Raw genomic sequence first — 27,446 nt, forward strand, 5'->3', positions numbered from 1 at the left:
CTGGCTAACTTTTGTATTTTTAGTAGAGACAGGGTTTCACCATGTTGGCCAGGCTGGTCTTGAACTCCTGACCTCAGGTGATCCACCTGCCTCGGCCTCCCAAAGTACTGGGATTACAAGCATAAACCACTGCTCCCGGTCAAGCAATGTTTCTTCTACAACAGGTTTCTGTTCAAGAATCCTTGCAAGAGATCTGCAGCTACTCAAATAGCTATTCTAGTAAATGCCCCACTTCTTCTTGCAGTCCTTAAATCCCCTTGGAAAAATTTTAAGTCCCCCTTCTGGTGACTAGGACTAGCTGAGAGGGGCACACGAGCCCAGATCAACCTCCCTGTTTCTCCCCTTCCGAGCATGCTCAGGCATTCTACCACCTCTTCTTCCCTCCCAACCCACCCAACACAGGTTGACCAGATGCCCTGAAGAGAGGGGAGGGTGGGGGTTGAGGGGTGAGGATTCTTTTCAGATTTCTAGGCTGACACTCTGATTTTGGGTGACTCAGATTGTTTCTATGAAAGGAGTCCCACAAAAAACTCTTTTCCCTAAGGTGCCTGTACTCACAGGGGAAGCCATGCCACCTCTGCCTCTGAAATATTTGTTCCCTATCTCCAATATTCTGAACAAGAGAGAAAAGCCATGCTACTGCAAGATGTCACAGGTCTGTTTAAAATCCTATAAGTGTCTCTTCATGGATCAGAAAAAAAAGAGGGAGGAGAGTTCATTTTTCCAACTTCACTGTTTTTCTATTTAAGGAAAGCTTCTCCTTGCTCCCTTCTTTATGGGAGCAATTTATCAGCCTTATCAACCATTTTATATAGTTAAAAATACTCCAGCTACAAATTACAATCTAAAAACAGCTTGGAGAACATAAAACCTGTGATTTATAGAATGACACATTTAAATAAACCTTAATAAAGTTCTCAAACAGCTACAAAGGGCTTTCTGCTCTTTCTGCTCGACCACTGGCCGAGCTCCTTGTTCAAATAACAAGATGAACTTACTACCTCTTTGGAGATGTGTATCCCCCTTTTCCTATGTGTTGCAGAGAAAACCTATCTAATGACCTTTTGGGGGCCTTAAAAAACATTTGTCATTTAAAGAAAACACACTGTGGAATAAATATGAGGCGCTTAGCCTCAGCACATCTGTTATTGATTAGTGTAATTAGTAAAAACCAGCTCGCGGCATCCAGGAGGAGTGACCCAGGCCTGCACACTCGTCCAGTTCTAGACTTTCCCCAGAGCACATCTGGAAGGTGAGGGGAGCAGAGCTGCCATGCCAGGTGGAGATGGGCTCACAGGTAACCAAATCCACGAAGTCATCAAAGCCTTAAGATTAGTCGCACTCTTTCATGTCACTTTCCAAGCTTTTTGTTGTTTTATTATACTGTTTGACAGAACTAAAGTTTTTCCAGCCTTGACAAGATAATTGCTTCCATATCACAGTAGAATTGAAGAAAAAAAAAAAACCATACACAGCCCTGTATCTCACTGACAATGATAAATTGTTATCAGATAATATCCTCTCACAAGTACATAGTACCAGTAGTTGCATAGTTTTGAGCATGAATTTTCTAAATAGGACCTCAACTAATTTTTTTTAAATTTAGCTGTATCCTTGGTGGGGGACAGTTCCTCTTTATGAAAAGTCCTGAGGGCATAGGGTGCTTTTAAAATAAGTTACAGGTATAAATAGTGACTCCAAACCCACAGTGAACTCCACAAAACTCATATGGGTTTCAATAATAGATTGGGATAAGGCATGTCCTTAAAAGGCATCCATGATTCAGTTTAGAGACTTAGTCTCCTTTATCCAAACCTCTCTGGTGCAGAAATCTGGCTGGAAATCTCATTAGAACAAATTTAATTTAATTTGTTTCTCAGTGGCAGTTGAGTTGGAGCGTTTGCCAGCAGAAGGTGTCCTCAAGCTTCCAGATGATTCTACAAAACAGTTTGCCTAGGGACAGGCCCGTCCCTCCCACAGCACTAAGCTATGACACATCGCACAAGACATGAGGTCTCTTTCAATAGAGGACTCATTTCCTCCACATAGTCATATCGAACTGAGTGTTTCTGGACATTTCTCCTCTAGATTCCAAATAAAGCAAACATTTGCTGATTAGGGGTTTAGGGAAGACAGTGTTTTGTTTTGTTTTGTTTTGTTTTGTTTTGTTTTAAAAAAAAAAAAAGGATATAGCCATTAGCTTTTCCAAATTTATAACAACCCAAGAGGTCACTTATCATCAGGTAGAGTAGGCAGAGCACTGAAGCGCGACCCAGAAGACTTGGTTCTGGTCCTAGCTTTGCCTACCGCTGATCCTCAGCTCCTGGGGCATCAGACTCCTCCTCTGTAAAACGAGGGACTGGACTCAGTATCTCTGAAATTCTCGGCCAGAGTAAAGATTCTAGGTTTCAACAAGATACATACTTTTTGTTCTTTGTTCCCACTGCTTCTCCCAGGAAATTCCACCCAATATAGGAAACAAAAGGGAGTCTGGTCTGCGGGTTCTTTTCACTGTATATCCCAAGCCAATCACAACATAAGCAGCATACTGAAGTTAACCAGAGGAAAGTCCATAAACCAACTACAGCCCAGCCTACATCACATGACCATCCATCACAGATGTCCTAAGTGCCATCATCCCACAAGCAGTGATGCTCCCACCCATCCGGCCTCTTGAAGCCTTGCACACCACAGCTGGATTTGCCTACACATCTGCCCCAGCCCACCTACCAGGATGGGGCACTGGCTGGAATCTACTGGAGCTCTCCTCAGAGAATAATTGCCTGGATAAAATCCACCAGGCACCAAAGACAGACTGATGTAGTAAAGAAATAGCACATGTCACTTCGTTAAATAATTAAACTAGTGTTTTAGAAAGTCAACATTGTGTCTTAAAAAACAGAATCTGTTTACATTTGGTCAGATGTTTTCAACTGAAGAAAGGATTACTTCCAAACAATCTGCTGAGAGGTACAGGGAAGAATATTTAGGTGCTTATGAATGATGCTGGGATTTGACAGGGTTGGCCCCAAGACATGGCTTATCCATAGTAAATTTATTCCAAAAGAAACTTTTGGTAGAGAAATAAGAGAAAGGAGATTACGGGGTTATTCAACATTTGTTTTGCATTTATGAAAATAAAATCTTTCCCAGACTGTAGGTTCCTTGAGGGCAGGAACGGCATCCCTTTGATTCACTCTGTTGTTCCTTGGGGGAGGGGGGGCATCAGAGGACCTGGTCCTAAACTGGCACCCAGTTTATTGTTGGTAAATGAACAAGCATTCAGACCATAGGTTCTGCATTGGAGAATATGTGTGCAACTCTCACTGCTGTTGGGACTGGACAGAGAAAGTGACGGAAGATTGGGCCTACCCGGGAATGGCCTCTAAAGAGATGCCAGCTATTACCAACTCTGCCAGGCCTTGGAGTTGTTATTACTACTGGCTCCATTTCACTATGGAGCTTTCAATTCTGTTAAAGCAGTTTAGGAGAGGGCTGGCAGGGAGTGGGAAGATCTCAGACAGCTGACTTTCTTTAAAAGACTGGAAGTACGTGGGTATCTAAGGGGCTTTAAGGGCTAAGAAAGCCTCATCACCCGCCACATGGTGTTGGAGGCCAAAGCCACATGTTGGGTGATCTTAACGGGGAGTGAGAGAGTATGACGGTGAAATTGTCCCCCATTCAAAAATTCTCATTCTCTGTAGACTAATGTTCTCACAAATGTGTTTTCTTTTCACTTGCCTCATTTACAGCATATTGTCCTTAGAAAAACAGGACTAAAAAAAGCCAAAACATTTTTCAGTTAAACCTGTTGCTAATCAGGCCCTTCCAGGGAAAACAGGGAATGGAAAAGAGACAATGATCCCTGCCAATCTCAATTCCAAATCCAAGTCACTTGCACAGCCAGTCTTCAGTACCGCTAACATGCCAGGGCACTCCCATGTGGGGTGAGGCTGGGGAACACCGGAGTTTCCATCTTTACAGTGGTAGAACACCTGCTCTAGAACAGGCTTCTTGCTGTAGACAACACTGCTAAGTAAGCTCCCCCTTCAACGCCATGCAGTTTTTGAAAGGTATTTCTGAATGAGTTGGTGTTAAATACAATTTTAGAAATTACAATATTTTAGCTAATTACAGGTCAGTGGGAAAGTGTATGAGGAGAGGGATGTCCTCCTTTTACTCCATTGTCTCACACCCTTCTGCAAATCAGGCCCCAAATCCCTGAAGGGAGCTAGAATTTCAGGCCTTCAGATCTCCACTTAATTTTTAAAATATTCACACACTTGCTTGCAGACTAACTGTGCCTAAGTCATTCAAGATCCTCCTAAGTCATCCTAGATCACACATTTCTCCTTTCCCCATGCTCTCATATTACCTTTAAATACAAGTTGTTTTTTGTGTGTTTTTTTGTTTTGTTTTGTTTTGTTTTTTCCGTTTTCATTTTTTGTTTTTTTGAGATGGAGTCTTGCTCCATCACCCAGACTGGAGTGCAGTGGTGTGATCTTGGCTCACTGCAACCTCCACCTCCCAGGTTCAAGTGATTCTCCTGCCTCAGCCTCCTAAGTAGCTGGGATTACAGGCACGCTTCACCATGTCCGGCTATTTTTTGTATTTTTGGTAGAGATGAAGTTTCACTATGTTGGCTAAGCTGGTCTCAAACTCCTGACCTCAAGTGATCTGCCCACCTTGGCCTCCCAAAGTGCTAGGATTGCAGGCGTGAGCCACTGCACCGAACTAAATACAATATTTCTATTAGACTTATTAATTTATGCACTTCTTTATTTCCCAATGAGAAAACCAGTTCTAGGTAGGCAAGAGTTTGTCCTTTTCATTATTTTGTCTTTATAGCAAGCATTTTTATTGCTTTCTATTAGCAAGTTGACAATGTCATGTGACTCACAGATAAGGAAGACAGAAATTATTAAATTAAAAACAACATATTGGGCTGGGCACAGTGGCTCACGCTGTAATCCCAGCATTTTGAGGGGCCGAGACGGGTGGATCACAAGGTCAGAAGATTGAGACTATCCTGGCTGACATGGTGAAACTCTGTCTCTACTTAAAAAATACAAAAATTAGTTGGGTGTGATGGCATGTGCCTGAAGTCCCAGCTACTCGGGAGGCTAAGGCAGGAGAATCACTTGAACCCAGGAGGCGGAGGTTGCAGTGAGCCAAGATCGCACCACTGCACTCCAGGTTGGCAACAGAGCAAGACTCGTCTGAAAAAAAAAAAAAATCTTAAATGTCTATAGACTCAGAATAGTTAAATAATTTATAATCTGTGTTTCAGAATGTCATTAAGAAAAATAACATGTTTGAAGAACGTAAATCAAGAGAACTTTCTCAAAGTGTGACAAGTTGTGTTTTTAATAAGAAAGCTGTAAAAGAATATGATTTTAGTAGCATAAAAGTTGAGATATATTCACATATAAATATTTTTATAATATGAAAAAAATCTTTGAGAATAATGGAAAAGACTTTGCAGAAGTTTAAATGTAATCCCTTACTTTGGTATATAAAACAGGGGTATTTTGTCCCTTGGACTAGAGTTAATTACTAAAGTGGAAGTTTTTGTAAAGGGAGAAACGTAAATAGCCTGTTCCTATGGGGACAATATTCTTGGCATCATTTTGCTCTTTGTACGTCTTATTGTTTTCAAAACACTAGAACTGGGGTAAATAGCAAGGCAATGTCAAGTTTTGAAATTGTTGCTATAGAAGCATCTATTCCAGAATTTCCCAAAGTGAGTTCCATATGGCACCTGTTCTACAGGATATATGTGTTGCTTAGAAAAAGCAGCATTCCAGCTGGGCACGGTGGCTCACGCTTGTAATCACAGCACTTTGGGAGGCCAAGACGGGTGGATTATAAGGTCATGAGATCGAGACCATCCTGGCTAACACAGTGAAACTTCATCTCTACTAAAAAAAAAAAAAAAAAAAAAAAAAAAAAATTAGCCAGGCATGGTGGTGGGTGCCTGTAGTCCCAGCTAGTCCGGAGGCTGAGGCAGGAGAATGGCTTGAACCCGGGAGGCAGAGCTTGCAGTGAGCCGAGATCACACCACTGCACTCCACCCTGGGCGACAGAGTGAGACTGTCTCAAAAACATACACACACAAAAGGAAAAGCAGCATTCCATGCCAAATGAGTTTGGGTAATAATGCCAAATCTCATTGACTCTAAAGCACAATTGATTGTTAGAAATACCATTATCAATGCCAAAATTCGACCAAATGGGGAATCTGACATTCCCATAAAGGTAGGGCAACAAAGAGCTACAACCTCAGTGTAAAAGAGAAATCTTCATGCAGAAAGCGACTGCAAGGAAACTAGCCTGTGTCAGCTTTGCACTAACTAAAGGGAGAGACAGAATCTCTCTTGAAAACATGGACCTCAAGCTGCTATTCACTAGAATCTGCAATCTGAATTCAAAAAATATATGGAAAGAGAAAGATCTTAGGCTGGCAGCAGTGCCCACAGGGAAATGGAAGAAGTCACACAAATGCTCTCTGGAAAACCTGACTTCAATCCAGATCAAAGGATATTGTAATATACTTTTGACTATAAAGACATAGCCAAGTTTTAGAGATGTCAGATGTGAGAATACATATATATATGCATCCTGGAGTCAAATATAGTAGTGTTTCTTTACATTCAGACTTGTCAGAGCCTACAATTCACAGACTAATGTGAATTGTAAATTTTTAAGCCTGAAGAGAGAAGATGGGGAGGTAAGAGTGGGAAGAAACAGAATTTACTGGACAGTAGAACTCCCAAATATTATTTAGAAAATATTGAACAAGAACTGATACAGACTAAGAGGTGGAAACACCCCAAATGTCCATAGATGCATACATGGATAAACAAAATGTAGTATATACATGCAATGTAACGCAATTCAGCCTGAAAAAGAAAAGAAATACTGCCACATGCTACAACATGGATGAATCTGGAGGACATTATGCTAAATGAAATAAGCGTGTCACAAAAAGACAAATACTATATGATTCTATTTATATGAGGTAATTAAAGTAGTAAAACTCATAGAAAAAGAAAGTCGAATGGTGGTTGCCAGGGACTAGGGGAAATGGAGAATTGTTATTCAGTGGATATAAAGTTTCAGCTTTGCAGAATGAAAAAGTTTTAGAGATCTGTTGCACAACAATGTGTACCTACTTAGCACTACCGAACTCTACACTTAAAAATCCTTAAGTTGGTAAATTTTATGTCATGTGTTTTTTACCATAATTAAGCTAATATAGACCATGATTGTAAAACCTACTTCATATGGTTATTGTAACTATTGAGCTAATACAGGTAAAACATTTAGACAATGCCTGAAGCATAGTAAGTACTATTTAAATGTTAGCTATAATTATGACTTGTTTGTATCCCTACTTGTTAGTGTCAACAATATCATGATTCTACAAAGAAGCTGACCCCACAATATTGATGCCACTACATGGGTACTGTCACTGACTGGCTGTCCTCTACTTTCCAACAGGTGATAAGCAATTGCTACTTAGCATTCTCCTGGAAAGCCCATCTATTTCTCTGACAAGTGTGGAAATAAAACCTTAAACCTTCCACAACATGAATAGCTAGTAAAATTTGTGAGATCACACTTCACCATGCCCATCAAGAGCACACTTTTTAACATACCCAGGACATAAGGTCTGGGAGGCACCACGGCCTGACACATAGCAAAGGCTTAGTGAATATTTATTAAATGAGTGAAATCCTTAAATAGTGGGACCAAAGTACCCTTTCCAGTATAAGCTTAGGTCCCAATTTGATAAGGTCATTATACAAATTAGGGCAAAGTAGATAGCAGTCCAGGACTCCTATTCAGAGGCCCAATTATTTTTCTATGGTGATTCCTCCTCTGTCTAAAAAAATGTATCCTGCTCTATTTAAATCAGCCAAGAACCAGCCGAAACACCTGGAAAATCCACTCTATGTGTTTCCTAGAATGAAAGGATGCATAAATAACTAAGAAATGTATCACCTGTAGCCCAATTAACTATTGGGCTATCATATTAATATTAACACAACTGAAAAAAACAGCATTCTACATTCTGAAATCAGTTCCATAACCACATTTAGATCTTAAGACCCTGAGCCCTTTTGCCACAGTGATGGTCAGGCTGCACACGTTTACACAGACCAGATCCGGAGCCTGCAGTGATGTCCCCTGGGGTGGGTAGAGTAAGTGGCAACTGTGTGAGTGACTGTAGGCACATCGGAATGGCTCTCTTTGCTGCAACTGCCTCAAGCATGGGAAAGGGCTATAGAAACACCCAACAACATGAAACGACTAGAAGGCCTTCTATATGGCAGGTAACATTCAAGATTTTATTACAGATGTATTGATGAGTTAGATGTACTTCTTTTCTTCAAGGAGCTAACGGTTAAGCTAGGTGAGATCATAATAGACTGGCTAAACTGGGGAAAGAAATCCTGTACCCTGAACGGACATCCCTTGTCCACCCGGCCCTTAGTGCAGGTAAAATATGCTTCAGGGACAGTGACCTGGCAAGAGGGCTGAAAGGATTTTAAATCCTCTGGAAAAATTCAACTAGGGGAGATCAGCTGTTTGCTTAACTGGCCCCTCCGCTTTTGAAAAGGTAATAGGGTCTAATGTTGTTGACAAAACAAAAAGTCAGCAGATTGGACTTTACTCTGGTCTGTGTTCAAGGAAGCAGAACTTGGGATATTCTTCTAGGTTTTCTAGCCCAGAGGTTCTCAAAGTATAGTTCTAGGGTCTAGAGCCCAGCGGGCAGTACTCTAACCAGCCCTCCATGTGGTTCCCATGCACGCTAAAGCTTGAGAACCACTGGTCCAACCCAATTCACCGGCTTAGGAAAGAACACAGATGGTCATCGGGAACTAACAATGGATTCAAAATGAAGATTGTGCAATTAACTAGAGCTTTCAGTGTAAAAAAACAAAAGGGAAAGAAAGGGACACAGAAAAGAAACATGTTTGTTAAATCAAACATTTCAGAAACCTAATCACAGACAGGTGGTGTGCCTTACGGCTGGGTTCAACCATCAAGCTGCTCATGTCTTTGGGGCAATTATTATTCTCCCTTGCTCTTTTAAAATGCAAATACTGATGAAAGAATAAAAATTCTAGTTGCTTAACATCTGGCTCTGACCAATTTTATCAGAACCCAGAAAACAATCTAAATGTAGAAGTTAGAAGTCATAGAACATTAGTTTCGACTTCACAGTTTTAACAGACAACTTAGACGAACAGTTGCCTATTCAAGCTTAGTGTGTCTGCACATACAAATCATTGACTACTCTTCTGTGTTCTAAGAAGTTTAAATGCGGTTTGTCTCTTCATAGTCTTGAGATTCTTCAACCTTAAGCCTTTGGAATATGAAAATTAGATCTCTTAGAAACACCCGTTAGCAGATGGTCTTGCTTTGTTCTTATGTGGAAGGAAAATCAACAGACTAGGAAGCCACAGGCCACATTCCCATGCTTGTCTTTGTTGGACAAAGGAGGAATTATGAGCATGTAAATATCCCCAGCCCCATGCCCACTCTGAAGTAGCACTAAGATAAGTTCTAATTCTGAGTAGCTAAAATCAAGACTCTGTTTTACTTCAACTGTCAAGAGATTAACCAAAAAAAAAGGCAAAAATATCAACATAATCTACTTTTAGTTTGGGGCATGTTATCCTAAAAAGAGAAAATTAGGAATGGGAACAGATGTACCTCACTTTAAGAAATCTCAACTTCCCAGAAAAAGGGAAAAATATTGAAAACGTATTTCATTGTAAAAAGGAATTCACTAATCTCCCTCAGCACATGTAAGAGAACAGAAGATGCCAAGATTTCATTTATATTCAGTCTTTTTGGAATAAAATGATTTTTTAAAAAATCACCTTCATGCATATCGTTGAATCCAGTGTCACTGATAAAACCCAAAGAAGGGAAGAACAACTGGATAAATCTCTGAGAGTTATGGTTACCATTTCATTCTCAAGGACAATCTTTTTCTTGTGTTGTTCAAAATGTCAATGCCATATCTACATTTAAGTTTTTGGTAAAACTTTTTTAAAATTTATAAGTATATTTAGATGACATAGACATTACATTTTACAGTTGATTCATTGGGTCAACACTTTTCTGATATTGAAGATGTGTGGCTAAATAACTATCCTTTAAAATGTATAAGAAGTGATAAAAACAGAATCCTAATTTATAAATTTGCTAATTTTTCTTTCTTCCTACCAGCATTATCTATAGATCAACTTTTAGTTGATGAATTGCTGTCTAAACAGCTTTAGTGTCAGAGTACCAATTACTTCTCCCTAATATAAAACACATATACCCTCGGCCCAGATACATTTAGTGTGTTAGATAAGAAACCATCTTCCTAGTAAAGATACCTCAACATTTCTTATTAGTGATTCACAGACTTCTGTTCTAAATTAAAACTCTACAAGCTTACCTGTCATCATACCAAAAACATTTCAACAAAAACTAAAGTATGCACAGAAGGAGTACTCACTGGTTGACTATCTAAATAAGAAAATAAATAAATAAAATTCCAGCTAGATACATATTCTTCTTGGGTGCAAAGCTCAAGTCAACTATCAATTACATAATTGTAATACTGTCACTTGAATCAGTCATTAAAAACTCTCAATTTATTATTATTAGGAAAGAGCTATGAAGAAGAGTCATTTGTAATACCATATTAAAAAAAACAAAAAACAAAAAACAACAACAACAACAACAACAACAACAACAAAACAAAAAAAACATGCTTTTTACCAACCTGGGCTGAGAAACCACAGAAGAAACCAAACCAGAAATGCACAAGTGTAAATGCAAAATTCTTATAGAAGAAATAGCATAAGAATTTGCACATTCGGAAATATGACCACCTTCCATGAACAAGGAGAAGCCTTTGGAGATATCTAAACTGTGCAAATGAATAGTCGCTGGCTAAGACTGCTTGCAATCCTTCCTGGCCGCTGATGCCAACACCAATGTGAGCACCTACAAAGGAAAGAGGAACACTGTCATTCCCAAAACAAAGCCACGATCTCTTTCGGAAACTTGTCATTCCTCTTTTATTTATGGAAAACTTGCAGCCATTGCAATTACAATTTTTCACATATATTATCTCATGAAACGCATATGATAGGTATTTATCTTAGTTTTACAAAAGAGGAAGTCAGGCTCAGAAAAGTTCAGTGACTTATAGAAGTTTTTACAATTGTAAGTGGCAAAGATGGGGTTAAAGTCACATATTACAAATGTGGGTCTGGTGTTCTTTCCTCTACACCGTACCTACTTACTTCCTCAAATAGTATAAGGTGAACGACGTCCTTTTCTGGCCTAAAAATACACAAATGGTTTATTTAAAGACAAAGAAATTTTGTTATGAATGCTAATAATGGTGGTAGCATTGGACCCAGAAGTATCATTCATTTTAGAATCACTGGCAAAATTAAAGTTTAACGCAATCTAGTGATTATATATTGCCAAATGCTGAAACTGAGGACCCCATGTATGCAGCATACCCCATTGAGCAAATATCCTCTTACTTTTAATCATGCTGACATCATTGGCTCCATCACCAATGGCCAAAGTAACAGCATTTCTGTACTTCTTCACCAGCTCTACCACTTGGGCTTTCTGGAGTGGAGTGACCCTGCAGCAAACTACAGTCTTACACATGCAAGCAAGTTCTAGGAGATCATTCTTGACATCACTTTCTAGGGCATGAGCCTGTGTGATTAAAAATAAAATTCAAAAAAGAACAGGAAACAACAAATGTCTTGTTTCTCAACTGATTTGTTTGCTAAACTGTTTCATTCACTTCAAAAAGTCATTGTTGATTCAGAATCACACAAGCAACAAAAACTAAAGAAATAAGTGTTGAACTCCTACCAAGCGAATTTTAAAATACTACTAAGGAATTTCAAAATAAAAATAAAAGAAACCGCCATTTATATGTCTTCCTTGATATCATGCTGCACTGGAGAGAGTTAAATGCTGGAGAAGTTCTAGAAACCATTAAAATTGCTGAAAACAAAAGACAGAACCTATCTACCAGCTCACCAAGTTTAGAATGAATTACAAATGATGATGATTTGTTTATTCTATGTGATGGGCTTTTTGTTTCTTTGCATTGTTGTTTTGTATATTTAGTTTGTTGTTGTTGATTATTAATGTGCAGGCAGGATGAAAAGCAGATGACCTGGGGATTGTCCCTTGAAGAACATAATGACTGAAACCCAGAGAGGCCTGTGCAAAAGAGGGGCATGCAAGCTATGTCACAGACAGGGTTCCTCAACCATTTCTACTCTTGCTCCTATCCAAATGCATAAGAGCCTTTAGATATGCCAAGAAATTACTAAAAAAGATAGCACAATCCCTTCCAATTAACTGTGCAATTTTTTTTCCTAGAAAATGTTTTACTGTAAATTCTTTAATAAACACATTAAGAGGAAACAGAAATCCACTTACACTTTGAGTCATCAGTATCTTTGCGTGAATCTTTAGCAAGACATTCACAGCCCATCACAATCTGGCCCCTGCGTTCCTTTTGAGTTTTATCTTCTAGCATCACCTTTAAGTCTACACTTTTTTCCCATCATGCCAAATCGCTTGTTCCTCATGATTGAATGGGCTCTTTCTTGCCTCTGTGCCTTTGTACTTGCCATTACCTCTCCTTGAAAATATCACTCTCTCCAGGAAGTCTTCCCTGATCCTCCCACAAGGAAGTAAATTTGTCTCCCTCTGTGCTCTCAAAGCATTGTGTTCATTCCTCTTTTACAGTATTTGTCATACCACTGTGTGATTATCTCACCCACTAGACAGCATTCCCTAAAACAAGAACCATGTTCTATTCACAATCTTATCCTCAGACTTAAGCACTGTGACCTGGGCAGGCTTAATAAAAATGCCAATGGATGAATGGCTGGATCGGTAAATGAATATAAAAACATAACTCAGCACAGAAAATTCTCATGTTCAAACCTATAATCCCTAGGTGAAATTGTGAGTTGGCATTTTCAAATATTATCACTCTTTCTGAAAGGGAAAACAGATAACTGCCTGTCTTGCCTAGAATGGTCTCTTTCTCTCCCTTTCTCTCTCTCTCTCTCTCTCTCTCTCTCTCTCTCCTTTTATTATCAGCAAGTGAAAAACTATGCTAAGACCCTGAGCAAAAAAAAAGGCCCAATTACATTCTGTAAAACATCAGGATTTAAGCAAATTAGAATCATGATTTAGGAAAAAAAAAAAAAGATTTCTGACCATACTAGCAAAAACATAGTCAAGTCTCCTTAAATTAAAAATGACATTTCATGGTTCCATGAGTTTCAGGCTTTGAAGCTGATGGGGTTCTTGAAGAGCATCTATCTTACCTCCTTCTTTCAATGCACTTAGAGACAGAGAGAGAAAAATGGTATAAATTATCACCTGAGTACTCTAATGCCACCACACATTGGATTCTTTGAGCCTGAGAGAAAGTCAAAGTATAATTCATAAGGTCCCCTTTCTATATTGTGGTCTCTGGGCAATTCAGCTTGGGGGCCACCAGCTTTAAGACCCAGATGACAGTCATAATTTTCAGTTACTGTTATTCTATGCAAAAGAGAATTTTGTGTCATTTGGACAAACTTTCAACTGAGTTTGGCCTGCAGCTGAGCTCTGTAACTTTCCATGGTGTAGAAGGCAACACATCATTATGTCGGAATCCAGCTGGATAATGCTCTAAGCACTAAGAGCTAACAGCAGACAGCTGATCGCAAGGGAGAAAACACAATATCCTCATATCCAACTTCTTTTGTCCTCTAAGAAACTGTCTACAAGAAGATATATTTATTTTCCAAATTCCAAAGTGAAAAATGATCATCAAAGCCAGAGAAAGATGTGAGATTCTTTGTGCATATAAATTATAATTTCACTGGTATGTAATTGGAGCTTTTGTATTTTAAATTAGAAACTCAGAATAGTATTTTCATGTTTGTTCAAGATTTAGAATCTGAACTACATTAAAAGTACAATGCAAGTTCATTCTATTAGGACAAGAACCAGATTTCCTAATCAAAGCAAATTGTTTGGCATTGCTGTAAAATGCTGCTATTTAGAAAAACCACTAGAGGTATCTTAATGGCAATAATTTGGTATAGTAATTACATGAAGGTCAGGTTGTGCTCCACAAGTCACAAACATTAGTAAGAGCAATAATTATAATACATCCACCCAGTTGCATTATTTTAATTAAGTAACAGTGAGCTGTAACACTCCCCTCTAGAAAGGCACTTAAATAATACTGCTAAGTGGTCTACAGTCATTTAGACAAGATTGATATTCTGTGAATTTAGCATTTATTTGGAGCCTCCCCTTCACTGTGGTGATCCAAACAATAATGTATGAGATATAGATTAGAAGTTTCCTTTCCTTTTGCAAACAGGAAATCATCGCGTATGCCCTGTATTTAGTAGTGACATTTGTCTGGAAAAGACAAAGGAGGTCTCATTACGATAGCACAAAAGAGATGATTACTGCGGTGAAGAAAAAGAAAGGACAAAAACCTGAGGCAAACTCACCAAACTGTGGCCATTTATGATTAAGGCATAATCTCCTGTTACGGTTTCTTCTACAATAGAATCCAACTCCAGCTGCTGCTTTTTTTCACAAACTACATGGCCATTGGAAACATTTCTGTTTTGTCCAGACAAATTTTCTTTTGCTTTCCTTAAAGGAGAAGGTGAAAAGTGAAACATAACAAAGCATACAGAGCATACCTACTAACTCTAACAAGAAACTCACCTAGAGGTAAATTTATTTCACCACTATTCAGACAGAATATGGCATAAGACCCAGTTTCACTAAGCAAGCTGGATAATTCTTTGTGATGGGAATACCATAGCAAATTTCCAAATTCCAGTATGTAGAAGAGTAAACATAATGAAAACACAATCATCTTAAACGTTTCAAATTACCTAAAAGCTAAATCACCATCTTGAGCTGCGTTTGAACTAGGGGATCTTGATAGATTTGGTACTTAAGATTGTCTGAGCTTCAAGGGCTTAAGAACCACTGTCTGACATGCAATACTGTTAAATAATGGAAAGCACAAGACTAAAGACAATTGATGAAATCTTCTAGGAATTCCAGGGCATCTATATATAAAATAAATTCATCAATTCGAGGTACAATGTAATATGATCCAGCTTAAAATAGCGGTCCTCTGAGAAATATATTTTTTAAAAATTTTAACAAGAAAAAAAATGATGGTACTTACTGAATTGGCACAGCCATTATAATAGAATAGAACATTTTAAGCAAAAAAAAATGTACTCATTAGCTTAAAAAATAGAATAAATCTTCCAGGAGAAAACTAGACACCAAAGAGGTGTCTAGAAAACTAGACACTAGAGGCTTGTTCCAAATGGAAACGCCCTCCAAATGCTCCAGATCTCATTAGCAGTAGCTATAAAACAATCCTGCCCACATCCCATGCATCTCTGCCATCTAAGAGGAAGATTGTAGGGTGACAGAGCACCCTTGGAAGTGGCATTCTACTGTTCTCTCCAACATGGAAAGATGATGCCTTTAAAGGAAGGGAATTTCCTCTTCAAGAGCACTTGAGTGCAGGCTTTGAAGTAACGTAGGGCAAGCTGACATACCTACAGAAGTTTCAACCACAGCCAGAGAACTATCTAGCATGGGTCATAACTGGCATTTACAAAATGAGTGCTCAGGAGAACATGGGGAGTGACAGAAGACCAGAAAGTGAATACTGTGTCTTTTGGCGAAATGAAATTATTCATCCTGTGTAGAAAATATTTATTAAAATCGTTTTATGCTGAGTCTCCTCTGAAAGAAGAGAATGTCCACTTACCAAAATAACTATTTTAGCCCTCAGCTGTCTAATTATTTGAAAATGCAACACCAGTTGTTTACATACTAAGTTTAAAAACAAAAACAAAACAAAAAGATACATTAACTTCAAGCTCAATATCTCCTTCTGCTGTCCAGGACCAAAATCACATCTGCGTTTAGGAACCCAGAGGTCACATGGTTCCAAGAATGATATCATACATTTAACAATCCGTTTGCAGAATCAAAGAAAAAGATTTATAAAGTCAGAGTGCTACGTGTGAAATTTAGGGAGTTACAAAGGGGAGAGGGAGGTAGAACAGACATGAAAAATCATTGTTTTAAGTGAGAGGATCAGACTTTCCCATCAGATAACTATGTCAGGGAATCCTCCTCACAGTCATGAAAATTTACAGTGCCAAATAATAAAGAAAGCAAGGGAGACAAGTTCCTTGGAAATGAACATTTCTCCGACAATGTTGCAGAGCTCATAAATTGCGACTTCAGAAAGCACCACAGGGAAAACATCTCCTGAGTACTCATTTTGAGTAAAGTTCTCACTCGCTGTATAAATGACTCAATCTCTGTTTTCCCCTCAGAGAGTGAAAACATTCCAAAGAAGGGTGAAGTTCATTAAAGTATTGGCTGAAATTCTATTTACTTAGGACTTTTTTCTCCTTAAACTGTGTTCCTAACATCTCACATGAACCCTTTTCCAGGCAAAAAAGGGACAGTTTTTCTGGCTCTGCTGAAATTATCACTGCACTTTCTCTGCACAGGCCAACGTCTCTTGGCCAGATTGGGCTTCCATATTTTTAGAACTTTGCCCACGCTCTATAGCTGTCATTTCTTTTTCTTCCTGGAACTTAGCTCTTCAAACACCAGCTGGTTCTCACAAAAATGATTTATTAGGAAGGGAAAAAGCTACACACAACTCCCTTCAATGACTACGAGCTATACATTTTTGCAAGTGTAACACAAAATGCTTAACCACATAATACAAATAGCAAATGCTAAAACAAAAGAGTGCCTGTTTTTTCCAAGCTGCGTAATGAAGGGCAGTTTATTACAATTCTTGGCATGCAGAATCGCATGAAGAGTTGAGGCAACTGTGGCATTCACAGCCCCATGCCACCACAAGCACAGCAAAGCATAGTTAGGCACAGACTGGCTTGCATACAACCTATAAAAAGAAAAGAGGATGGTCGGAAAAAAGAGTCGTCTAGTCAGTCCTCTTAAGGCACTCTATATTGAAAGGTTAAATTGATCTGTTGTGGCCAGGCGCCGTGGCTCATGTCTGTAATCCCAGCACTTTGGGAGGCCAAGGCGGGCGGATCACCTGAGGTCGGAGTTCAAGACCAGCCTGACCAACATGGAGAAACCCCATCTCTACTAAAAATACAAAATTAGCCAGGCTTGGTGGCACATGCCTACAATCCCAGCTACTCAGGAGGCTGAGGCCGGAGAATCGCTTGAACCCAGGAGGTGGAGGTTGCGGTGAGCTGAGATTGCGCCACTGCACTCCAGCCTAGGCAACAAGAGCAAAACTCCATCTCAAAAAAAAAAAAGAATCTGTTGGGAAAGGGATTGAAACCATGACACCCCGTTTAAAAGAAGAAAATCTGGACTTTGATACGAAAGCCAGAGCTTTGAGCTTGGAACCTAGAAAACTGGATTCAGATACAAGGACTGCCTCTGACACCTCATGTTTCCACAGCTGAGTTATCTGACTTCTAGCCACTTGATGAGCTAGTGTCAGACCCATGGCTAGAATTTAGGTCTTCACATTCACAGTTCTTGGTCTACTGTAGCAAGCTGATTTACACATAGAGTCAGCCACAGCTTTCCTCTAGGTTGGTCTAAGACACAGTGCCAGAGGGACAGTTAAGGGACAGCCCTACCCTGCCAACAGTAGAGAAAGGGAGAAAGTACATGAAATTTTGATTTGAATTCCCAGTTCCATTCTTTACTACCCTACCTGAGAGACCTTTAAGATGTTCAACCTCTGAACCAGTTTCATTATTAGAGCTCAGGAAATGGGACCAGCCAATCAGTTTGGCTAATGCCCCAACCAGTCAAAATAGATCATGAAAGCTTGGGCTGCTGCACCAATATGTGTGCCAGAAGATCTACAAGATTACCTAAGTAAGTGCTGTAAAATTTATGATTTATGAGAGAAATTTAATCTACTAAAACATTTTTCCTGGGTGACTAGGCGTTAGGAATTAGGACCAAGATGCATTTTGTTTGGCCTACACAGTGTCTTAAAGAATCTCTATGACTTTATGGCCAACATGATGTTCCCACTCACAAAGGCCCCATCACTCTCCCTGATGTATAATAGATAGCCCAGATCACGTTGTTAATGCTATAAGCCTGGTCCTGAAGCCATTTGCATTTGAGAACCCTGCACATTCAAACAAATAATTTTCCACTGAGTAGATGTTCAAAAATACCAATGCATATTTTGTTGATTAAAGAAGAAATAGCAATTCCTAGTTATATCACTGGGATACTTTTCAGAAGCAGTGGAGTCACTTTATGATTTAGTTAAAGAACATGAATTTTTCTAATAACAAAACACGTGATCATGCTATAAAAATGAAATACGGAATGAGTTTTCCTCGCAGATTAATCAAAATTCTCAGTCTGTTTTCCTTTCAGCAGAAGACATGTGAATTGGTGAAATGTATTCAATGTAGTAATTTTCTAAGAAACCATAGCAGGGTTTAATTGTAGCTTTCTAAGCATGCCTTTAATAATAAGGCAGCTACAGCAGCAAAATTAACCCGGGACTCAAAGTGTCTAAAATGGTTTCACGACACTAAATTTGAAACAAGCCATATGTATGATATGTATGAAAATTATATATCCATGTTTATGAAATTATCTAAGCACATTTGACGGGTTTAAATATAAGCATTTTGGTCATTTCTTTTCAATAGCTACTATCATTCAGATCCTGTTCTTTGGTTACACTTTCTTTTTTAATGAACTCCCACTGAACTCAAAAAGCGTAACACGAGAAAAAGGAATGGTGCAAATTTATGATTTCAATATTTCATCCCAAAGCTGTGGGCTTAGATATAAGTAGCTGAGATTAGGAGTATAGAGAGCAACTTTGAGCAATAGCTTTTCCTGGATGCCATTTTACCCCAAGTCTTAATATTAAGAAAATGCACACTACAAATATAATGATTCCTCTTATATAGAATTTTCTATCATATGCTGCCTCTCTGTCTTATACTCTAAGAATGGGGTTACCTACAAGTCTGAGTGGAAATAACATTATTTTCCACTCAGCTGAGCAAGGTGGCCCCAAGGCTTCTGAAATATTGAGTCTAGCTGGAAATTCTTTATTTTTTTCTTCTGAATATTTTTCTTCTCATTAAAAGAGATAATTTTTAAGCTTTTTTCTAATTGTAAAAGCATTACACAAATGCTATTACAACATCAGATAATACAAACAGCCAAAAAGAAGAAAGTAAACATGATCCATAATTCTATCACCCAGAGAGAATCATTGTTTATATCCTCCAGATCTTAGTAGGCAAGGAGGTAAGGAGATGGGTAGATGTATAGTGTTTTATACATATATATACCTCTCTATATATATATACACATACACTCTTTTGCAAAAAGAGAGATCATATTATGCATGATGTTTTCTAATCTCATTTTTCACTTAACAAAAATATCATGGACATTTTCCAATGTCAAGAAATACAAAATCACTTTGAATGACTGAAGAGTATTCCATTGCATGTATATATCATAGCATTGAACAAAATCCTTCATGGCTGGTTATTTGAACTATTTCTCATCTCTATTATAATAAATCAATACAGCAATAGATATTCCTTTTTATACAAATTCATACATTTGTTCACTTATTTTCTTAAGGGAAATTTCTAGAAGAATCATTGGGTAAAAACTATGCATATGTGTAATTTTGAAATATATCGCTAGTTCGTCCTCTAGGGAGTTTCTATCAACTTACACTCCCAACAACAGTATACAAGTAGTTCACATTTCTCCATATTCTTTCCACATAATAACAGTTATGTCATCTAGTCAACCAAATGTAGTTGGATAAAATCTTGAGATATTAACTCAATCACTCCTTCTCCCACTACTACTAGGACCACAAGTGACCCTCTCTATTTAACTAGAAATATGCTTTGCTTCAGGAGGATCTGCAGAGTCAAATATAGAAGGAGAAAAATAGAACCAAACTTTTGCTTTTTGAGCACCAAAATAGGGTTTTGAAACTCATAGCAGCATCATTAGTCTGAATTTCAGCAATCTGGAATTTCACTAATTGGACTTTTGGAAAAAGAAGGGGGGGATTTCTTTAAGTATCAAAAGAATAAACTTTAAATGAGTCAAGACATTAAAATGATGACAAAAGGAGCAGAGTCGAAAGAAATTACTTTCCTTCATTTCCCATCCCAGCCTAGGGATAGAGGTCTTTGAGGAGGAGTTTAGAAACTGATAAGTGATGGCTAAAAGAAGTCTGGGTCCTGACCCGCCCCTGGATTGGTAGTGGATGAAGGAACCGTGTGGCTAATGGAATCCTCAGATAAATTTGGGGCAATCAGCAGAGTAAAGGGATTTTAGAAACTGAAGTGGCCGTATAAGAACACAAGTCCTCTTGGGCACAGAGAGGTGAGGAAGGGCAGCCACACTTTCCGTGGTGCCCCAGCAGAGTATGGAAGTCAGCCAAGAGGGGAAGCCAACAACAACCCTAAGAGAGCAGAGACCAGACAGGAACATAGACGTGGGAAGTACTGGGTGCCAGCAGGGTAGACACTGATGAACAGTGACAGGTGAGGCAATTGTGCATCCCAGACTTGAACCAAATTTAACTGAAAATGCCTAGTTTAACTGTTCTGTCATCAGACAGAAAGAGGTTCAAGTTCAGTTTTAGAAAATTTAATGAGTTTCTATTCTTGCATGCCTGAGCACACTCTGGGCTGTGAAAGTTAGACAACCTAGCAGTGACAAAGCCTCCTACTACCTCTCTTCACATCCAATCAAATTTCAAGACCTATTCATTCTACCTCCAAAAAGCTGTCTATTTTATTCTACCCCTTCCTTCCCCCGCGGTTCCAGTCCTGCTGCCCTTATTGGGGAAATAGTTACAAAAGTAGACCTTGTTGGTGGAAAGATCGGGATCAATGGCTGAAAGAATGAAGGAAGGGAGAAGGGAGGAAATAGAGACAGAATGAGGAAGGCAAGAAAGATGATCATGGAACAGTCATAAAGCTTTAAGTTCTTATCTAATCCCCCAAATAAAATAAGCTATAGAGTAGTTATTTGTATCCCCATTTTACAAATGAAGAAACCAAGCAGAGAGAGGTTATTCACATATCAAAAGTTTCCCACTCAGTCTAAGCATGAAGCTGAGATTCCACCTCAAATCCAGTTGACAGGAAGCCATACTCTTTCTCCTACATCTGCTATTTCCCCTGCAAATTTCTGCTGACTCTACTGGCTAATCTGGTGTCTGACCATTTACTCAAGTGAAGCAGTGAGATGCCTTCACAACTATATTTTTTAGATTAATTGATTAATTATTAAAGGGAATAAGAACACATCTAAGGTATGTTTAGGGAAACACATGGCAAGTGCACAGGCTCTGGGGCCAAGCTGCCTAATTCACATCCCACCTGAACCATGGACCACTTTGGGCAAGTTCCTTACCCTCTATATACTTCAACTTCCTAATCTGTCCAACAGGGAAAATAGTAATGCCTACGATTGAGTTTCTTAAGAACAAAATGAGGTAATACATATGTATTCCCTACAATACTGTTCTAGGCACTGTCTCAAAACATTTAGCAATAAGCTTATTAAAATCTAGATCCGTTTGCATCTATCTTCCTTCAGCAAGAGTCAAATTCTGAATAAGAGTGGTGCTTCAAGATGTACAACCAAAGGCATCTGGCAGTTGCCTCCTCCACAAAGAAGCACCAAGATAGAGAGTAGATAATCATACTTGCAATATGTCATCTAAGAGAGAACATTGGAATTCAAGAGAGAAGTGACAGGAAACACCTAAAACAAAGAAGAAGGAAACAAGGCATCCTGCCTGGCTGGGAGCCCAGAAGGCTCTCCAATGTAGGGAAAGTATAAGTGAGAGATGCCCGGTGGTCCACAATCCCACCACAGACTCCAATCCTAGCCATGAAAGAGCCTCTCGGCCGGGCGCGGTGGCTCAAGCCTGTAATCCCAGCACTTTGGGAGGCCGAGACGGGCGGATCACGAGGTCAGGAGATCGAGACCATCCTGGCTAACACGGTGAAACCCTGTCTCTACTAAAAAAAAATACAAAAATCTAGCCGGGCAAGGTGGCGGGCGCCTGTAGTCCCAGCTACTGTGGAGGCTGAGGCAGGAGAATGGCGTAAACCCGGGAGGCGGAGCTTGCAGTGAGCTGAGATCCCGCCACTGCACTCCAGCCCGGGCGACAGACCGAGACTCCGTCTCAAAAAAAAAAAAAAAAAAAGAAAGAGCCTCTCAACCCTTTCAGACCCTGAAATTAACATAGGGAGCTGCCTGAAGACAAGGCAGTGCCATTGCCCCCAGAGAGGGAGCTCACACCAAGTCCCACATAACCACTCTAAGTCCTAAGCAGCTATAGCAAAGTGTCATTTTGAAAGCCCAGCCCCACCAGACTGCAACCTGCCTGCAGGCCCAACAGTACCTCCCTTTCCACATTCCTGGAGCTCCACTGACATTCCCCACCTGCAGCCACCACCACGGCCACCACTGCCACCATGGCCAAAGTGCAAGACACTGACAGCAACCCCACCACCCTTCCAGCAACAGGACTTCCTCACATTTTCACATGCCCTAAGGATAGGCTACCGGACAGATAACTGCCACCTACAGCCAAAGCACACCCTTCCCAGTCACCTGCCTAAGGCTGCGACTACTAAAAGCAATCCCACTCACCCCAGCAGCCAGCAGGGCCATAGTGCAGCTACTGCACCCCCAGCTGAGCATTCCACCAGAGGCCTTGGGATAACCCTGTCCCTGTCCACCACAGCCAGCACCCATACATACCACTGGACAGTGAGGAGAAAGGGAACATACAGACAGGTCTGTCCAGCCTGGCTTTGACCACCCTCCATACGTCCAACCCCAGTGTATAAGCATACCACCTAGGGGCCTGGGGATCACCCTGCTCCATCATCATCCATCACCATGGCTCCATCCCCCATTGTGAGCACTCCTCCCAGAGACTAGAAGACAGGCTAACCCAGCCTGCCACTACCACCACAGCTAGCACCCACCTGCACTTACCACCTGTGCACCTGACCAGCCTGCCACAGCCACTGCCAATACCAGCATAGACTATTTGGGAGCCAGAGAGTTGTCCAACCACTGCTACTGTCATTGCCTATGCCATGCCTGCAGCCCAGGGGCCCAAGGTTCAGCCTACTGCTTCTACTGCTGGCACCTGAGCAAGCCTCCTGGTGACCCAAGAATCAGCCCACCAGGACACACTAACACCAGTGCCAAATGTGCTATCCTTGGGCCCCAAGACAGGCAGGCCAGCCTGCCACTGCTCCCACTGGTGCCCAAGACTGTCCCACCTGCTGTCCCCATGCCCAATAAAACTTCACTATAGCCTCCATTAACAGCCATACCCTAAGCCACTAAGGAAGTCACAGACACCACTGGCTTTGTTTACAAAAAAAAAAAAAGCCAAATAAATTATATGGAGACTATACTACTGCACACATCCAGAATCAAAGCCAAAGTGCCCTACCCAACAAATACCATAGATACATATTGAGGAAGTCATCTCCTATCAAAGTAAATCCACGAAATTGGAAGAAGTGACTATTACACCAGATGTGCAGATAGCAACGTAAGGACATAAGAAACATGAAAAAGCAAGGAAATATAATTCCAAAGGAACACCATAATTCTCCAGTAACAGATTCCAATGAATAGGACATTTATGAAATTCACATAAAAATAATTCAAAATAATGATATGAAAGAAGTTTAGTGAGATACAAGGGAACAAAGATAAACAATACAAAGAAATGAGAAAAACAATTCAGGATATGATTGAGAAATTTACTAAAGAGGTAGACATCACAACGAAGAACCAAACAGAAATCCTGCAACTGAAAAATTCATTGAATGAAATAAAAATTATATTTGAGAGCTTCAACAATAGACTAGATCAAGCAGAAGAGAGAATTTCAGAACTTGAAGACAGGTCTCTTGAAATAACCCAGTCAAACAAAAGTAAAACAAAAAAATTAGCAAGAGTAGACAAAGCCTACATGACATGTGAGACAACACAAAGCAACCACATATCTGAATTATCAGCATTCCCAAAGCATCTAGTCACCTATAAAGGAGTCACCATCAGACTTACTGCAAACTTATCAGTAAAAACCTTACAAGTCAGAAGATAATAGGATAATACATTCAAAGTGCTGAAAGACAATATCTGGAAGTCAAGAAATACTATACCCTGCAAAGTTATCCTTTTTGGAGAAATAAAGTTATTTCTAAATAAGGTTACTTTATTGTAGAGAAATAAAATTACTCTCTTTGGAGAAATAAAGTCTTGCCCAGACAAGCAAAAGCTAAGGGAATTCAACACTACTAGAAAAGCCCTACAAGAAATAATTGAGGGAATCCTAAACCTGGAAGTAAAAGGGCAATATCTACTATTACAAATAACACATAAAAGTGCAAAACTCACTGGTAAAGCAAACACACATATGAGGAAGAGAAAGGACTCAAAGTTACAACTAAAGAAAACTACTGACATGAAAGTATATAACAAAAAAGAAAGGAACAGAAGATATATACAACATCCAGAAAAAAATTAACAATGTGACAGGAACAAAACCTCACATATCAATAGCAACTTTCAATGGAAATGAATTAAATTTTCCACTTGAAACATATAGAATGGCTGAATGGGTTTTTTAAAAATGTGATCCAGATGACCTGGATCTGGATCTATAAAAATGTGATCTATATGCTGCCTACAAGCAACTCCTTAACCTGTGAAGACACCTATAGACTGAAAGTAAAGGTATAGGAAAAGATGTTCCTCACAAACAGAAACCAACAGCAAGCAGGAATAGCTATACTTATATCAGGTACAAGATACTTTAAGCCAAAAAGATCATTTTATAATGATAAAGGGATCAGTTCAGTAAGAGGATATTACAATAAGAGGATATTACAATTCTAAATATATATGTACCCAACACTAAAGCACCCAGATATATAAAGCAAATATCACTAGATCTGAAGGGAGAAGTAGACTCCAATACAATAATAATGAGGGACTTCAACAGTACATTCTCAGCATTAAATAAATCATTTAGACAGATAATGAAGAACAGTAGATTTAAACTGGACTTTAGATCAAATGGACTGAACAGACATCCACAGGATATTTTATCCAACAGTTGCAGACTACACATTCTTTTCACCAGCACATGGAACATTCTCCAGTATAGACCATAAGTTAGGCCTCAAAACGAGTCTCAACAAATTTTTGAAAATTGAAGTCATATCAAGTATCTTCTCAGACCACAATGGAATGAAACTAGAAATCAATACCAAAAGGAACTTAGAAACAATACACTACATGAAAATTAAACATGTTCCTGAGTGAATACTGGGCCAATGAAGAAAGTAAGATGAAAATGAAAAGATTTCCTCAAACATACGAAAATGGAAACAAAACACACCAAAACCTATGGGATACAGCAAAAGCACTGCTAAGAGAGAACTTTACAGCAATAAATGCTTATATCAAAAAAGTAAAAAGATTTTAAATAAGCAATATAATGAAATGACTGAAAGAACCTGAAAAGCAAAAACAAAACCCAAAATTGGTAGAAGGTAAAAGATAATAAAGATCAGAGCATACATAAATAAAATAAGCTAAAAAATACAAAGGATCAATGAAATGAAAACTTGTTCCTTTTTTTTTGAAAAGATGAACAAAGTTAAACTTTTAGCTGGACTAACAAAGAAAAAAAGAGACAGGATCCAAAAAACAAAATCAGGAATGAAAATGAAGACATTACAACTTATGCCACAGAAATATATAAGATCAAGATTTTAAGAACAACTATATGCTAACTAACAGGAAAACCTAGAGGAAATGGATACATTTCTGGACACATGCAACCTTCTAAGATTGAATCAGGAAGAAACAGAAAATCTGAACATACCAAAAGCCAGTAATAAGATTGAATCTGCAATAAAAAGTCTCCCAACAAAGAAAAAGCCAGAATTGGATGACTTCACTACCAGATTCTACCAAACGTGTAAAGAAGAACTAATGTAAGTTGCCCTTAAGTATCCCAAAAAACTGAAGAGAAGGGAATTCTCTCTAACTTGTTCTACAAGGCCAGCATTACCCCGATACCAAAATCAGACAACACAACAAAAAAAGAAAACTACAGGTCAATATCCCTGATGAACATAGACATAAATATCCTCAACTAAAAACTAACAAACTAAGTCCAACAGCAGGCTTGGGTGTGGTGGCTCCATGCCTTGTTTTGCCGTGTTTCCCAGGCTAGTCCCAAACTCCTGGGCTCAAATGATCCTCCTGTGGGAAGCCGAGGCAGGCAGATCATTTGAGCCCAGGAATATGAGACCAACCTAGGAAACATGGCAAAACTCTATCTCTACAAAAAATATAAAATTAGTCAGGTGTGGTGGTGGCTTATACCTGTAGTCCCCGCTACTCAGGATGCTGAAGTGGGAGGATCACTAGAGCTCAGGAGGTTGAGGCTGCAGTGAGCTATGATTGCACCACTGCACTGAAAGCCAGGTGACAGAGCAGGACCCTGTCTCAGAAAAAAAAAAAAAAAAAATCCTACAACAGATCAAAAATATAATATACCACGATCAAGTGAAATTTATCCCAGGAATGCAAGCATGGTTCAACATATGTAATAAATATGATACATCACAACAACAAAATGAAGGACAAAAACCATATAGTTATCTCAATTGATGCAGAAAAAGCATTTGATAAAATTCAACATCCCTTCATGATAAAAACTCTCAACAAACTAGGTGTAGATGGAACACAACTCAACATAATAAAATCTATATATGACATCCACAGCTAACATCATACTGAATGAGGAAGAGTTGAAACCCTTTTTCTAAGAACTAGAGCAAGACAAGGATGCTCACTTTTACCACTCCTATTCATCATAACTGAAAGCCCTAGCCAGGGCAATCAGGTAAGAGAAAAAAATGAAAGCCATCCAAATTGAAAAATAGAAGTCAAATTGTTCCTGTTTGCAAGCAACATGATCTCACATTCAGAAAAAAATCAAATGATTCCACCAAAAACTCTTAGAACTAATAACCAAATTCAGTAAAGTTTTAGGATATAAAATCAGTAGTGTTTCTATACATCAATAATGAAGTACCTGAGAAAGAAATCAAGAAAGCAATCCCATTTACAATAGCTATGAAAAAAAGAAAATACTTAATGATAAATTTAACCCAGGAGGTGAAAAACCTCCACAAGGAAAACTACAGAACACCAGTGAAAGAAATTGGAGA

At 39.1% G+C, this 27,446-nt stretch overlaps 1 protein-coding gene across 1 annotated transcript in view; it reads right to left on the minus strand.

Annotated features, from left to right (window-relative positions):
- Positions 1–27,446, minus strand: part of ATP8B4 (ATPase phospholipid transporting 8B4 (putative)) — a 256,458-nt gene that overhangs the window by 33,334 nt on the left and 195,678 nt on the right. The window contains exons 22-24 of the mRNA XM_030930770.1: positions 14,586–14,733; positions 11,571–11,754; positions 10,796–11,019 (exon numbers count right to left, since the gene is read on the minus strand). Of these exons, the coding sequence (XP_030786630.1) occupies positions 10,796–11,019; positions 11,571–11,754; positions 14,586–14,733 (556 nt within the window). The remainder of the gene's footprint in view (positions 1–10,795; positions 11,020–11,570; positions 11,755–14,585; positions 14,734–27,446) is intronic.

This window comes from Rhinopithecus roxellana, chromosome 5 (assembly GCF_007565055.1).
Source record: "Rhinopithecus roxellana isolate Shanxi Qingling chromosome 5, ASM756505v1, whole genome shotgun sequence".
In the NCBI taxonomy this organism is placed as follows: domain Eukaryota; kingdom Metazoa; phylum Chordata; class Mammalia; order Primates; family Cercopithecidae; genus Rhinopithecus; species Rhinopithecus roxellana.